Source organism: Phragmites australis, chromosome 8 (assembly GCF_958298935.1).
Source record: "Phragmites australis chromosome 8, lpPhrAust1.1, whole genome shotgun sequence".
Lineage (NCBI taxonomy): Eukaryota > Viridiplantae > Streptophyta > Magnoliopsida > Poales > Poaceae > Phragmites > Phragmites australis.
The window spans coordinates 15459622-15474723 of record NC_084928.1 but is presented as its reverse complement, the minus strand read 5'-3'; the positions used below and the strand labels follow the sequence as shown (position 1 = coordinate 15474723).

At 44.7% G+C, this 15102-nt stretch overlaps 1 protein-coding gene and 1 long non-coding RNA gene across 7 annotated transcripts; one reads left to right on the top strand and one right to left on the bottom strand.

The window, feature by feature from the left end:
* Positions 1-4936: 4936 nt before the first annotated feature.
* Positions 4937-9527, top strand: LOC133926694 (very-long-chain 3-oxoacyl-CoA reductase 1-like). 2 transcript variants are annotated; one of them, XM_062372719.1, is made up of 5 exons: positions 4937-5348; positions 5447-5735; positions 8503-8572; positions 8698-9026; positions 9181-9527. In XM_062372719.1, exons 1-4 carry the CDS (start codon positions 5018-5020, stop codon positions 8986-8988), a joined length of 981 nt encoding a protein of 326 aa, XP_062228703.1. In that variant the 5' UTR covers positions 4937-5017; the 3' UTR covers positions 8989-9026; positions 9181-9527. The 2 variants fall into 2 exon arrangements, with proteins under 2 accessions (XP_062228703.1, XP_062228702.1); XM_062372718.1 differs by lacking the exon at positions 9181-9527 and having other exon boundaries at positions 8698-9167.
* A 284-nt stretch (positions 9528-9811) lies between these two features.
* LOC133926695 (uncharacterized) lies at positions 9812-14132 on the bottom strand. Of its 5 annotated transcripts, XR_009911157.1 has the most exons (6): positions 13984-14132; positions 13720-13746; positions 13315-13554; positions 12103-12915; positions 10110-10547; positions 9812-10044 (listed from the first exon to the last, which is right to left on the bottom strand). It is a non-coding gene; the product is annotated as an uncharacterized LOC133926695 (long non-coding RNA). The 5 variants fall into 5 exon arrangements; XR_009911152.1 differs by having other exon boundaries at positions 13720-14131; XR_009911155.1 differs by having other exon boundaries at positions 9812-9993; positions 13720-14131.
* Between the last annotated feature and the right edge of the window lie 970 nt (positions 14133-15102).

The following is a 15102-nucleotide window of genomic DNA, read 5'->3' as shown; positions in this document are numbered from 1 at the left end:
GATATGAGAGACTTGGATCCTCACATGATTAGTGGGTTGTGGTTATGGGTTTGGTTGTAGTTATGGTTGTGGTACAGGGAGTACTAGGTGGTTTTGGTTTTGGTTTTCGTTATAGTACAGGGAGTACTAGACGGTTATGGTGTGCAAGGTGTGGAGCCTTGTATGCTGGATGTTGAACTGTATGGGTTACATTCACTTAATAATTGCTTAAGGCTTTTGAGTCCAAATATCTTTTCATTACTCGCATTTACGCAAATATACCATGTGTTAGCCTATTCTTGATATAAGCCTGCATATCATTACTTTCCCCCACTTGCTGAGTACTCTATGTGCTCACACTTGCTATTTTCCCTATACCATGCGACATGTATGTTGCTGCTCAGTGAGTGAAGATGTTGAAGACTATCAAGATGAGGTTGTGACGTTCTAGGCGTGTGTCTTCCGGTCAGTTTCCTGCGGTGTTGTTGGGCACCAGTGCTTCTGTTCCGCTGCAGATATCTTCATAGAAGATAATATATGTCAATTGCTGTAAGAGTTTAACGTTTATTTAATAGAAGTATTGCTTTTGTTACTTCACCTGTGATGTCCTTATGTGTGTTGAACATCGTGGGCACACATAAGCCGCATCTGGTTTTGGCCGTTAAAACCGGGTGTGACAGAGGATGCGATGCTCTCAGGAATGTTGTCACAAGGAATACTCTCTGCACGACATGTTTATATACCGCGGGCGCCGCTTGTGCCCAGGTCACTTGCAAGGCAGATTATGCCCAGGGTGCCCTGGAAGGCACTGCATAACTTCGGTCGTATAAATGCCACACGCCTGGGCACATCCTTGGTGGACAGTGTTGCGGTGCACTCCAGGTGTTTCCTCGGGAGCACGACAAGCCTACACACCGCGGGCGTAGCATGCCTAGGTCACCTGGAAGGTAAGACTGCCTAGGTTTCCTGGAAGGTATTGCGTAGCTCCGATATTGTGTAGGACCTTCGGCATTAACACATGCCAAGGAGTCTTACAAAAACCTCTGACAAAAATGGAGTCTTACACAAACCTCCGACAGAAATGGTATGTCTTACAAAAACCTCCAAGAAAAAAAGAGGGTCTTACAAAAACCTCCGATAAAAACAGAGGCTTACAAAAACCTCCAACAAAAGCGGAGAGACTTACAAAACCTCCGACGAAAACGGAGAGTCTTACAAAACCTCTGCACAACGGAGAGCTTCACCAAACCTCTGGTCAAAACAAAAAGTCTTACAAAACCTCTGGCAAAAACAGAGAACTTTACAAAACCCCTGAAAAAATGGAGAGCTTTACCAAAACTCCGGTAAAAATGGAGAGCTTTGCAAAACCTCTAACAAAATGAAGAGCTTTACCAAACCTCCAGTAAAAACAAAAAGCTTTACCCAACCTTTGATAAAAACGGGGAGCTTTACCAAACCTCCGATAAAGACGGAGAGCTTTACCAAACCTCCAGCAAAAATGGAGAGCTTTATCAAACCTCTGATAAAAACGGAGAGCTCTGCCAAAACCGCCGGTAAAAACAAAGAGCTCTACCAAACTTTCGGTAAGAACAGAGAGCTTTACCCAACCTCCGGAAAAAACGGAGAGCTTTACTAAACCTCCGCACAACAGAGAGCCTTACAAAACCTCTAACAAAACGGAGAGACTTCCAAAAAAAACCCCGCGATGCAGATGTTTTCTGGAAACTCTGCCGAGCAAAAAGGTTCTGAAAGGACCTAACGGGAAAAGTACCCTGGCATCTTGAAGGCTAATGCCTCTGTGCCGATGGGATATGAAACCCGCTGGCCTCCAAAAAGCACCACACACAGATCAAAGGGATATAAAGATCCCCCTCCCTACAGGGAAAGGTATGACCCGCGTGACTCAAACACGTATGGTAAAAGGTAAAATCATTACCCTACCATCTCCTTTAAAAACACATTTCATATGTCATTTTATGAGTGTTATACTAACATTTAATAAATCCCACACTTCATGGCACGGGAAACATAGTAGAACCCTCGACTATCCATTGCTGAGACCACAATTCAGGGCAGCGGCTAAGGGCCGAGGGGGTCGCGGACCACTTCTCCCACCTCACCTTCGGCTTCACCTCCGACGCACCATCGCCAGGCTCTGGACCGAGTACCTCCATAGCCGGTTAGCGGCTAAGGGCTGAGGGAGTCGCAGACCACCTCTCCCGCCTAGCCTTCGGCTTCGCATCCAACGCGTCGTCGCCAGGCTCCAGATGGGGTACCTCCGAAGCCAGGCAGTAGCTAAGGGTCGAGGGGGTCACGGACCACCTCTGCCGCCTAGCCTTCGGCTTCGCCTCTGACGTGCCATCGCTAGGCTCCAGACGAAGTACCTCCGGAGCTAGGAAACAGCAAGGGCCGAGGGGGTCGCAGACCACCTCTCCCGCCTAGCCTTTGGCTTCGCCTCCGACGCGCTGTTGCCAGGCTTCGGACGGAGTATCTCCGAAGACGGGCAGTGGCTAAGGGCCAAGAGGGTCGCGAACCACCTCTCCCGCCTAGCCTTCGGCCTCGCCTCCGACACACCATTGCCAGGCTCCAGACGGAGGACCTCCGAAGCTGGGTAGGTGCTGAGGGACGAGGGGGTCATGGACCACCTCTCCCGCCTAGCCTTCGGCTTTGCCTCTAACGCGCTGTCGCCGGGCTCCGGATGGAGCACATCCAGAGCTGAGCAGGCTGAGGACCGGAGAGGGTTGCAGACCACCTCTCTTGCCTAGCCTTCGACTGCGCCTCCGACACATCATCGCCTTCAACCCAGATAGTCGCTAAGGAACCCGAAGGGTCAAGGACCACCTCCGGAGCTCATCTCCAAAGGTTCCAGAGGGACTTCACTGAGTCAAAAATCTGGAACAAATTAAGAAGGAGGCCCTACCAGTCCCAGACCCGAGGAGTACACAGTAACTGAGGACGACGAGGTCGCCACTGCTCCATTTGGTTCTCCTTAGTTACCCTACGTATCCATCACCACCAGATTCTCAAGGCAACCTCTCCCTCAAGAGAAACAAAATCTGCACGTCCTTGAATCCTTTCCTCTTGAAGTGTATGAAGCAGCCACCCAACAACAATATCTACGCGTTTTATATTCTTACTTTCATGCACGCATTCAGCCCGAATGGAGACGTTATTAGGTTCAAGGATCTTGAGGTATGAAATAACATATCGATGCCTTTTTTTTTCAATTTCTACATGTGTTCAAGGACTAATTCTTTCAATTCTTCAAACGCAGTGCTTGAAACTATGCACAAGTGTATTACAACCTCCATAAATACATGCCCTTCAAGAACAGATGGTCGGGTTCTTCATGGAACATGTTATCATCCCAAACCGCGATTTTCATGAACCTATCGTGTTGTCCATGCATGAGACACCTTCAGATGACACCGTACCTTCTAGTAGCGAGTGTGCGATAAGGAAGGCTACCAAGGGGCTTGACAACGTATTATATTTCGCCAATGGACACAATATTAATGAATTATTATCTATTACTCAATGATATAAATTACTATGTATGATGCGAAGTTGGTATCGTTGGATGACTCTTCTACATAATGGCCTTCCAACAATGATGCGAACGAGGAGAAAGAAACAAAAACCAGTAAGTGTGCCCAGGAGGAGGATGAGAGGCTGGCCCGTCAGCTGTGCACTACGGAGGAGCAAGAAGTAGCATCCCATAACCGTGCCTAGGAGGAGGAGGATGAGAGGGTGGAGGAGGAGGCCGAATGCTCAAACCGTAGAGGCGTTCAGGCATCAGAATTTGATGTCTTTGACACGCTGACGGGCCTAGAGTATAGGCGATGCTATAGTTGATCAAGCATGGCCGGATCTTCCGCTTCACCACCATCGGCCCCCTGGTGTCCTCGGACATACACATGCCATTAGTCGTTAGTGCAGAGACGCAGTTCTCATCATGAGAGAGGTACAGGGATACTGGACTAGCTCAACTCGACTGACTTTTTCAGGGGGTGACCTGTGAGAACTATTATGTATATATGTGTGTTTGTCAAAACCTGAATTGTAATATGTGTTCATTACTATGTATTAATGAAGGTGCTTTTATTATTGATTTACAGTAAACATATGTATCATTGTATGCATATATTGAGAGAGACAGAGAGATAAACGAGAGAGAAGGACTACAGAGAGGACACAGAGATGGAGGATCAGGAGGGAGGAGAGGGAAAACACTGCCTGCTGAAATCTTCAACCGATAGTGATTCTAGCAAACAACTGTCGGTCGAAGGCTTTAGCCGGCAGTGATGCCTTCGGTATCACTGCCGGCCTCTGTTGGAAGTGCGACAGGGATCTGTTACCCTTCCAACAGGTGACATGTTAAAAATAAAAAAAAATACTTCGTTCCATTGATCTCAAATTCAAAACACTATTGAAATAGTTATGAAATTTTTTAAAAACATTTGGTGGTGTAGATGATATTTTTTAAAAACATTTGGTGGTGTAGATGATACTAGGATCTAGCTCTTAAAAAATGTAGACAAAAAGAAGACATGTACAACGAGAAACAAAAAATACAAATTTTATTATACAGAGTCTCTCATTAAACATGTAATTGTTTGTGTTGAAAATTTTCGGAAAGCTAAATTATAACATTGTAACATCACATATTTTTTTTTAGAATTTTTAAAGACTATTTTGATAGTATTTTGAATTTTGAGAGCTTTGAAATGCTGTATTTTTATTTTTTTTATAAGTGTGACAAGTGTCTGTCGTTCTTCCAGCGGGCGACAGCACTCTAATTTTGTAATACTTTGAAATGGATGTTTATTTTTATAATTTTTTATTTTCGAAATATAGAAATAAAAAATTCTAGAGCCGGTAGTTGTGCGCTGCTGCAGTCCATCATGCACATAAACACACACTACATAGTACATCTAGCCCCATAGGTTGGCCTATATATGGCTTTCTCTTGCCACTGCACTACGACAGTATTAGAGATCAGTAGATCACTAGCTGCAGGCACAAGACGCGGAGAACGATGGCTGTGCCAGTCTGGTTCATCTCGTCGGCCTGCCTTGGCGCGCTGTACGTCGCCGCCGTCTGCTCCCGGCTCATCGCCTACCTTGCTCTCTGCCTGCGCCGGCCGAAGGACCTCTGCCGCAGTTACGGCTCGTGGGCCATCATCACCGGCCCGACGTCCGGCCTCGGCCGGTCCATGGCCCTAGAGCTCGCGCGCCGGGGCCTCAACCTCGTCCTCGTCGACCTCAACGCCGCCAATCTCCGGGAGACCTCCGACACGATCAAGTCTCTCCACACTGTGAGGATCAAGACCGTGGTGTTCGACCTCTGTCTCGTCGCCACCCCTCAAGGTGTCATGTGTGCACGCACATGTCCATGCTTACGTAGATAGAGCTAGCGACCAGTTCAGCACATCCTGGTCACTCTCTAAATATGTTTGGCTCGGCAGGTGACGAGGCGATGCGGCGGCTCCGGGAGGGGATCGAGGGGCTGGACGTGGGGTTGCTCGTGAACAACGCCGCGGTGAACACGCGCGGCGCGCTGTACCTGCACGAGGTGGAGATCGAGCGGTTGGTGCGGATGATACGGGTGAACCTGTGGGCGCTGACGGAGGTGACGGCGGCAGTGCTGCCGAGGATGTTGGAGCGGGGCAGGGGCGCTATCCTGAACGTCGGCTCAGGGTCTACCGTGGCCGTCCCCTCCTTCCCGCTATACACCGTCTACAGCTCAACAAAACGGTAAATGTCATATCATGCTCTGTTTTTTATTTGACATTTTAAAATCGATGCAAAACTATCAATTTATTTGATGGCTTAAAACAGATGCCGTCAAACTATCAAGATTGGTTAGAACTTATATATGTTACTGTATTTGTCTTTCAAAATACTTTTATAACAATTAATACATAATGATGGTAGTGCTAATCTATACCCTAGGTAGAATAGAACTTTAGAACTTCACACCTATTGGTAACATAGGAACCAGGGATCCTCGAGTTCCGAGGTCAGGATAGCAGACTATCACGTGGCACCATCCCTTGGAAACCATCTCCCTGAGGGCCGAGAAGAGCCAGTTCCGGGAGGGGTGCTCGGGGTCATGAACAGTGGTCCCCAACTACTCGTAGCTCCCCCAGGACCCAAGAAGAGTCAGTTCTGGGAGAGGTGCTTGGGGCCATGAACAGTGGTCCCCGAGTACCCGTAGTTCCGTGAGGACCCGAGAAGAGCCAGTTCCGGGAGAGAGTGCTCGGGGCCAAGAACAGTGGTCCCCGAGTACCCAGAGTTCCCCGAGGACTTGAGAAGCCCCTTGCCGGTGGACCCCACAAAGGCTCCACGGTGAGGTGTCAATCGGTGAAGAGGCCCGATGCTGCATTTAAGAGGGAGCATGTCCTGTCATTTTTAACCACTCACCCCACGTCTATCGTACTGAGTACGTCGGTCCCTGCCACCGCCTAGCAAGAAGGCGTGGGGACATTTAATACGACGGGTCCCATCACACGTCACCCTACGGGGCCCATAAGGGAAACGGCTTGGAGATATCGTCGTTGGGCTCGAGGTATATCGCCCGCCCTTTGCTGTGTCAGATCTGCTCTGACTGAGAGGGCATGCGGGGCAGTTCGGCGGCTGCCTGGTGGGCCCCCCTGCATCTACTAAAGTTGGGCGTAATGGGCGACAGGACCGGCCGAAGGTGCATTTTCAACCCTTGTAACATCAAACTGTAGCCCCATGACGGTTGCTTTCCGTTTATGGCTCATAGGAACTCGTGCCCCCGTTCTGGGCACGCCGAGTCTCCCCCAACAGGATAAAAGGGGGGTGCACTCTGTAGAAGGACAAGGTCTGAGAGCAAAATGAACAAGTCGGAAAAATCCAAGCCAAGTAGAAGCTCAGAGAGATCAACACTTGAAGACCGAAGCTCAAGACTTAGACAAAAAATCTTGTAACACAAGAGATCCAGAGAAAGGCATTACAAGAGTATTAATAGTATACCAGACACACAGGAGTAGGGTATTATGCTCTGTACGACCCGAACTTGTCTAAAATCCCTTGAGCATTTACTCTCACTAGCTAACGATCATCTGTCCCTCCTAGATCTCACATATTCACATTAAATCCATATACGAGGTAGATCCAGAATCAACCCCCGGCCGAATCTCAAAAGGGTCCCTCCGGATCCTTGCTTGCGGTGTTCACCCACCGACAACACCCAATACATATACACACACACAGATATATATATATATATATATATATATATATATATATATATTAATTTTACTATTGAGAAAGTGCAACGTATTACTAAACCTAGGGTGCGTTTTGTTGAAGAGCAAGGTTGGACAGGATAGTGCTATCCTTGTATTTCAGGATAAGATGATCATATTTTTTGTTTGGTTTTAATGGATAGGATGAGATAGTTTTCTGTTTGGTTGGTGCTACTAGAGTGGATAAGATGAGTTAGTTTTCTATTTGGTCGGATGGTTTGGATAAGCTGAGTTGGTTATGATAATCTTTTGATGAACTTATCCCTTGATTGTGCAGCATTTAAATGAATTTGTGCATATTTAAATTTGTTTGAATTCAAATTGAATTAAAAAGAGAATATCATAAAAATGCATATAAATGGAGCATTACAAAGGAACTCACTTTTTCACCAAATGACCTAGGGTTAGAAATATTTTATAAATTAGTACATCATATGACAAGAAAATTATTGAACTTTCCTAGATTTTTTGAATTTATTTGAGGCATTAAAAATTAGAATTTATAAAAGTAGCCTTCTTCCAAGAATTTTAATTAAATATTAGCTCAGACTTTTTGGATAAAAAAATAAAACGGGTTTCTAGTGAGCTCTAGTTACTCATGAAATCGTTTAGAATTTTTAGACTACTCTTGTGCTCTCAAATAAAATTAAGAGTTAAATGAAAAACATGAATACACACAACACACACAAGCACCAACGAGCACGGACAGCAAAACTTGGATCGCTCGGTCTGGCTCTTTTTTACTCAGATCTCCCCCATCAAGTATCTCAGGGAATATTCCCTGTCGCTTGCCATCAAACATCCTAAAAACTGGGATGATCATCTCCCATCCATGCTCATCGCATGAACCAAACACACCCTAAAGAATGGTTTTACTGTACCACATTGAGTAATAATTATTCAATAATGACCGTTAATAATTTTTTTTGCTGAATTCTATTAATTTAGTTCAGTAAATCTGTGTGGGCGTAGCTATAGCACGTCTACAATGAATATTATATATAACTATATATTGATATAAAATTATATAAAGCAGTTGTCAACGACGTTATGTCTCAAAGATCCTAAAGAAAAAAACGATAACCTCAATTCTTTTTTTGTAGAAGTATCTTTCATTGGCCGCACGGACACATCAGCACATGTTCCTATTTATTGGCTAGCTGGTGCAAATATTGACTAATTGATAGTGAGATATAGTATCTATCGAAGATCATGGAGCTAAATGATGATGTGTTCGTTGTAACCAGATACGTCTCTCAGTTCTCCAGGAGCCTTTACGTGGAGTACAAGAGCAAAGGCATCGACGTTCAGTACCAGGTACGTACACATCGGGGGCCAATCAAACCACACAAGCGAAACAGAACCTTAATTTTCAGCCGCCGGTGACTCACCAGAGTACTAGATTACTAACGGTGAACCCGTGATCTGCATGCTTCATGCAGGTCCCTTTCTACGTGGACACGGGCATGCTGTCGAGCGCCGTGAAGGCCAAGCTCCGGCCGTGGTTCGTGGCGACCGCTGACGAGTACACGCGCACGGCGGCGCGGTGGATCGGGAACGGCCCGCTGTGCGTGCCAGGCGCCGCCCAGAAGCTCCAGTGGTGCCTCACCGGCTTCGTGCCGGATTGCGTCCACGACTGGTACCGGATCCGCCTGCATCTGCAGCACAGAGCCATCCTTCGAGGTGGTCAGGCAATCGCCGACGGCAATTCATGGGACAAGCTAACGAGCTGAGCTGGTGTGGACCGGGCTACCTGCCTGCAGCTGTGTTGGTACAAAGAACAATAGTAGCGAAGTGTTCATGCCATATGGTCTATCATGATGATGTTGTTGATTTGTGTTGACGCAAAAAATCGTTTGGTCAACACACGATCACGTGAATGACATCTTGCCGAACTAACTGAGTTTTCTTACTTCTCCGTGTAGATGAAGTAGATGACTCGAGTGGTGGTGGCAATACCTAGCTTAAACACTATATTCAGTAGCAGTGGTAGCGACGTACGTGACAGCATACGACCACAGCCAAAATACACCGGTGTGTAACATCTGGGAAGCCCAGTCATGGTGCTACCATCGAAAGCAGAGAAGAAAAGGAACGAAAACTTTGTATGCCATTGCAATTTGCTAAGTTCTGTTATTTACCATCACAAAGCCTCTAATCCGTTATAGGCCATTAGGTTGCGAATTTGGTGTCTTTCATGCCAAGACTGTTACCACCGTCAATATGAACTATTGAAAATTTTCCAAAATGGCCAAACTGCCTCTATATCTTGTGCTATGCCTATGCACTACCCCAAAAATGATGATCACAGCCGGTTCCAAAACGCTATCACTGTCGGTTTTAGAACCGATAGTCCTTATTCAGCACTGTTGATCAGTACCTATCACTGTCGGGTCTAGAACCGGCAGTGATAGGTATTTTAGGAAGCAAAAAATAAAATAAAATAAGCTCGCTCGGATGTCGCTCCCGTCGTTTCTGCCGCTAGGCACCACCGCCCATAATAAGAAGGTATGCTCAAGTGCTCAGAAGTTTTCAGCACCCATAGTCAGTTGAGAGTTGTATACATTTGTGAAATGAAAGCAAACCAATATAAGGAGTAATCATTACACTAATTACAGCCAAAATGACAACAAACCATACAATAGCAACACCAGCAACCACCGAGGAAGATTGCAATTAGAAACAGATCGCAAGGATAGCAGTAGTTTGCAAGTAGCAACAACAACGTCGACCCCAATCTACAGCAGCAGATCGCAATTAGCAGAAAAAGCTCCGATCCCAATCTACAGCTACAGAACACAAGATATCAAATTAGAAATAAAAAAAGTGAAGGGGAAGGGGAAGGGGATCGAACCTTCATAGCCGTGCATGACCAGATTTGGACGTTACCAGTGTCGTGGACAACCTCGTCGTGGTGCTTGCCACGGTTGATGACCATGCTGTGACTCGTCATGGAAAATGATCACGTTGTGGATGACCTTGCCGTGGTGGATGCACGTACCGTGGATGAGTTCGCTGGGGTGGACGAGCACAACGCGACCTGGAGGAGTAGCACAATACAAATCCGACTGCCTTCTCCATGGATCTAGTAAGCACGATGAGCTTGACGTGGAAGGGTACAATGCATATCCAACTGCCTCCTCAATAGATCCTGCGAGCACAGACAGATCCAAGCGCTTCTTCACTGCACCTAGATCCCATCGCTGCTCAGAGTCCGCTATCGAATACGGCCACCATCCGATTTAACAATTAGATCATCAAGGTATACCTCTAGGACAACACCAAGTGGATCCTGAAAAATCAAATTCATAATCCTTTGATAAGTGGCACATATATTCTTTAGACCAAAAGTCATAACAACCCACTCAAACAAATCAAGAAAACCAGGACATTGAAAGGCTATTTTAGATATATCCTCTTCAGCCATAAAAATTTGATTATAACCAACATTACCATCTTGTAGCGAAAATAGCCCTATTAGGATATAATTGTGATATTGATGATTAATAATAACATAGTTATTGAGACTAACGTGTTTGTCAAGAATATATGTTAGTAGGTTTTATGGACGCAATACATCAAGAAACCACCACAGTCGGGACAAAGTTTGATTGAATTGAAAAAATTTCCACAGAAATTGTTCTCACCAGAAGGTTCGGCACTAGAAGAATTGCACTCAACAGAGCATTAGGTCCAAAGGCAGTTTGCCTCACCAGATGATATGGTGATAAAGAGTGTACACGCCAGAGCAATTTCGTCAGAAGAAGTCAAAGTGGATTGCACTCACCAGAAAGTCCGGCGATCAGAAGAGATGTACACTAGACTAATTCTTGCAGAGAAGAATCTAAGCGTAGAAGATCAAATATCTACTCATCGGATAGTCCGGTGATGAAGTGATGCACACCGGAGGCTTCATTGGAGCATTTAACAAAAGGTGTGGAAAATCCATAAAAGGAGAAGTTCAAATACTAGAAGGTCCAACGATGAAGACAATGAACGTCGGAGCAATTTACACAGAGAGGCCGTCGAAGATGAGAAGGCTCAAATGTACTTATCGTATAGTCCGGTGATGGATTGAACATTACACCAAACAATCCGGTGTTCAGAAGAACTCTGAGTGGAGTTCCAACGGCTAATTTCTGAGGATGTACACATCAGATGGTCCGATGCTTATACCTTTGTTAACGTCGGATCATCCGGTGTTCACAGAATATATGAGCCGTTGGGATAACGGCTAGTCCTCGGGGTTGAGGCTATAAATACCCCTCTACTCATTCATTTGAAGTGGCTAGAGTCCAAAGAAGCGCTTGTACACCTAAGAAGACATCCAAGCCATCCAAGAGCATAAAGTATTCATCCAAAGCAACTAAGCATATAATTAGTGAGTGATTAATGCTTATAGGCCTAAAGAGAAGAGTTGCTAGGTGTTGCAACCTAGAGTGCGGATCAAGAAGTGATCCAAACGTGGACCAAGAGGTACACCGGCACCTTAGAATCTCGGTGATTCGCCAGTAATTTGTTGACCCTCCGACTTGGTGTGAAACGACGGCAAGATGACACTTAAAACTATTGGCTCCAAACTGCGAAAGATGGCTGTAAGGTACCAACTAAAAACCATCCTTAGTAACACTAAGATAATCATAACTAGACTCATCTAGACCCGTCAAACACTGAACATCACCATGATGCTAATTAGTTAATGCATCAGCCAAGGCAACATAAGCCGACATGTCTTCTTGAACCACTTCTATTTCATAGTTGATCCATTGTATTAAAGTCTGATACAAAGTAGAAGGAACACATCGATTGCATGTATCCAATCATGACCCAACAAAAACTATAATTACCTTGCGTGTCAAGGAAGAAGAAGGCCGTCGGTAGAGTTGTGCTCCCAACACTAAGCACCATAGAGATAACACCCTTAGCGTCCATAGGCTCACCCGTGAAACCATTAATCATCGAATTAGTCTTCATAAGCTCACTGTCCTCCCACCTCAATTTCTTGAAAACCGAATATGACATCAAGTTCATGGCAGCCCCACCATCAACTAACATCCTCGAAATCAGCCTACTATTGATATGCCTATTAACATATTATGGTTTCAAATGTCGACTCGATTCTTCGGGCTTCTCAAAAATAGCTTCTTGAGGGCTAAAGCATAATTGGGCAACTTCCCCGCCAGCAACTGAAACTCCGAAGGCAATGTAAACGCCATATTAATATCCATATCATTCAGAGGAGGAGAACCATCCTTAATTATCGGAGAACTCACATCTAGCATATCATCTTCAACATCACTAGGTACAGAAGCTAGCACCACAACTTGTTTTATTCTCCATTCTTTCCTACCAGATACCACATGCTTGATGTCATTGAAAATTGCATCCCTTGCATCCTCAGCTTCAACCTCTCTCAATTCTTGCATGCGCAACCTTTGCAACCTCCTTTTTTGAGGATGTGAGAGACCACGAGGACCACATCCCTCCCACATCGTTTCTTATAGTATAAGTAGTCCCTCCCTGATTACTTAAGTTTTCTTTTCAAACAAATCAAGTTATAAAAGGAGATATCAGCCCTATTCATCTCCTTCTCGATGAATTCTTGTCCTGCAGGTGCCCCCTCGCAATGAAAAACTAAAATCCAACTCTCACCAGCCATCCTGCGACAATATAGCAAAAAAATTCAGAACCTGCTGCTAAACAGAGTAACAATACTGAACAATAGAAAAAAAAAATCAGCAATTCTGATATATGATTATCACAGATTCATAGTTATATGATATACCAATGCAATATGACAGATGATTATCACAGATTCAAAGTTATAAAGCAACAAGAATTCAGCATTCTGATGCATAGCAGAACTAAATATTCTTCACCAATGCCATATGAAATATGAACATCACAGCAAATTCACTGTTATGAAAAAACAAGAATTCAGCTTAGAATGACTTGCAGCTAAGATAAAAGTCTTCAGATTATACAGTAATAACTAAATTCACTTGAGACCACTTGGTTGATGAAGTAGAAGTTGAAAAATAAATTGTATGTCAGCTTACCATGAGGGCCGTCTCTTGTGGCTACTAACAGCACATGCTAACACCAGAACGTCTTATGAGGGTCAAGGGAAAAAAAAGGAAAGAACTTCTGCAGAATGAATATGCTTTAGCTAAAAATGAATAACACAAAAATGATTATGGGAATCATCAGGTAGGAGGAGAATATGATTGGAGACTCTGATTCACATAACAGGCAGAACCATTGTAGTAGTACTATCTTGAGTTTCCGTTATAGTGGTTCTGCAAAGCTGAAAACAATTTAGAGAAACGGCAGAGCTACAAAGCAATTGGACGTACAAAGCCTGCTTAATTTATATATCGAGATTATACAACAATACTGAAGGTAATCAGAAAAAAGGGCCTCAAATTACATCACACAAGGGGCATTCGAAAAGAAGGGATTACCAAAATCTGTCGTCATGTTCCCAGAACCTGCACGCAGCCCTAATCTGTTAGTTTCGCAATGAACCAGATGCCGCCGGGCGGGTTGGCCAGGCGCTGGTGCTGGGAGGCGCTGGGACAGCGGGAGAGACGGCGGCAGGCGTACATCGTTGGCCAGGCAAGGAGGAGGTGATGGCGCTAGGGTTGCTAGGTTTGGGACAGAGGCGGATGGTGTGGGACAGAAAGGAGCGGAGGCGGATGATGTGCGCTGGGAGACGGTTTAGTTACCTGGAGTCTCGGCGAGGAACACCGTCAGGAGAAACGAGTGCTGTCCTGGAGATCTGCCGGCCGGCCGGCCGTCTCAGGAGTCGAAGTAACAATGACTCTTCCTTTTTGTTATGTGCTTAATAGGTTTTGTGCAGGAGTTTTTGGTGTTGTAGGCAACTGCAGTTTCGGCTTTGGTGGGAATATTTGGGGGAAAACGGATTTGGTGGGAATTTTGGGAGGGAAAGTTTATTTGGTGATAGTATTAGGAAGGAAACTACTTGGAGGATAAACTTTGACGCTAAATTTTGATGGGATCTGAATTGGTGATAATATTTGGTGGGAAATATAGAGTTAAAATAAATTGTAATTACAACTCCAATTACTATTACTATTTTTTTAAATTAAAATAAGTCCATTTTTAACCTTCGAACTATTCGTGTAGCCTATGTGTAGTGGTGTGACCATAGCAAATCTCAATTATAGCTGGGACTTGGCACTGCCATTCCTGGACTGCCCCCGGTATAAAATATTTTTGCCAGGGCCATACGGTGGACCTTGTGAGTGCAGCACGACATGGCATGAGGCACACGCTAAGCTTGCTTCAGTATTGCCCAGCTGCCTAGCATAAGCTATGAGGGCCAAATGTAAACGATTTTCACAATTCGAGGGTTAAATACTAGTTTTGGAATTTGGTCACCAAAATTGGACTTCGCAAATAGTTCGTGGGCCAACAGTGGACATTTGTAGACCACACATTAGGCATTGTTTCAAAAAATAGTTCCTATTTTTTATATATTGTACCTAATGATATTCACAAAGATATTTAAGAGTTCCTTTCCGGAGACATTTACAAACTAGTTGATACTTAGATGGTATGCTCTTTCATGGGTTAGATGCATCAATCTTCCCTTTTCCACATTTTTTATAATAATTAATAATTCTGGAATTTTGGGGCTGGTATTTTTTTTAGGGACAGGGACACACAGATGAGACCCATTTTCGCAAGACCACAATTCTTTGAGGTATCAATGATCATATTGAAGTTTTCTGTCAAAAGCAAAACTGCAGTAGGGCCACATACTTTCTGGTAATACTTCAGCAAATTAGGTTGTTCCAGGATGCACAACCATAGTTAACTAT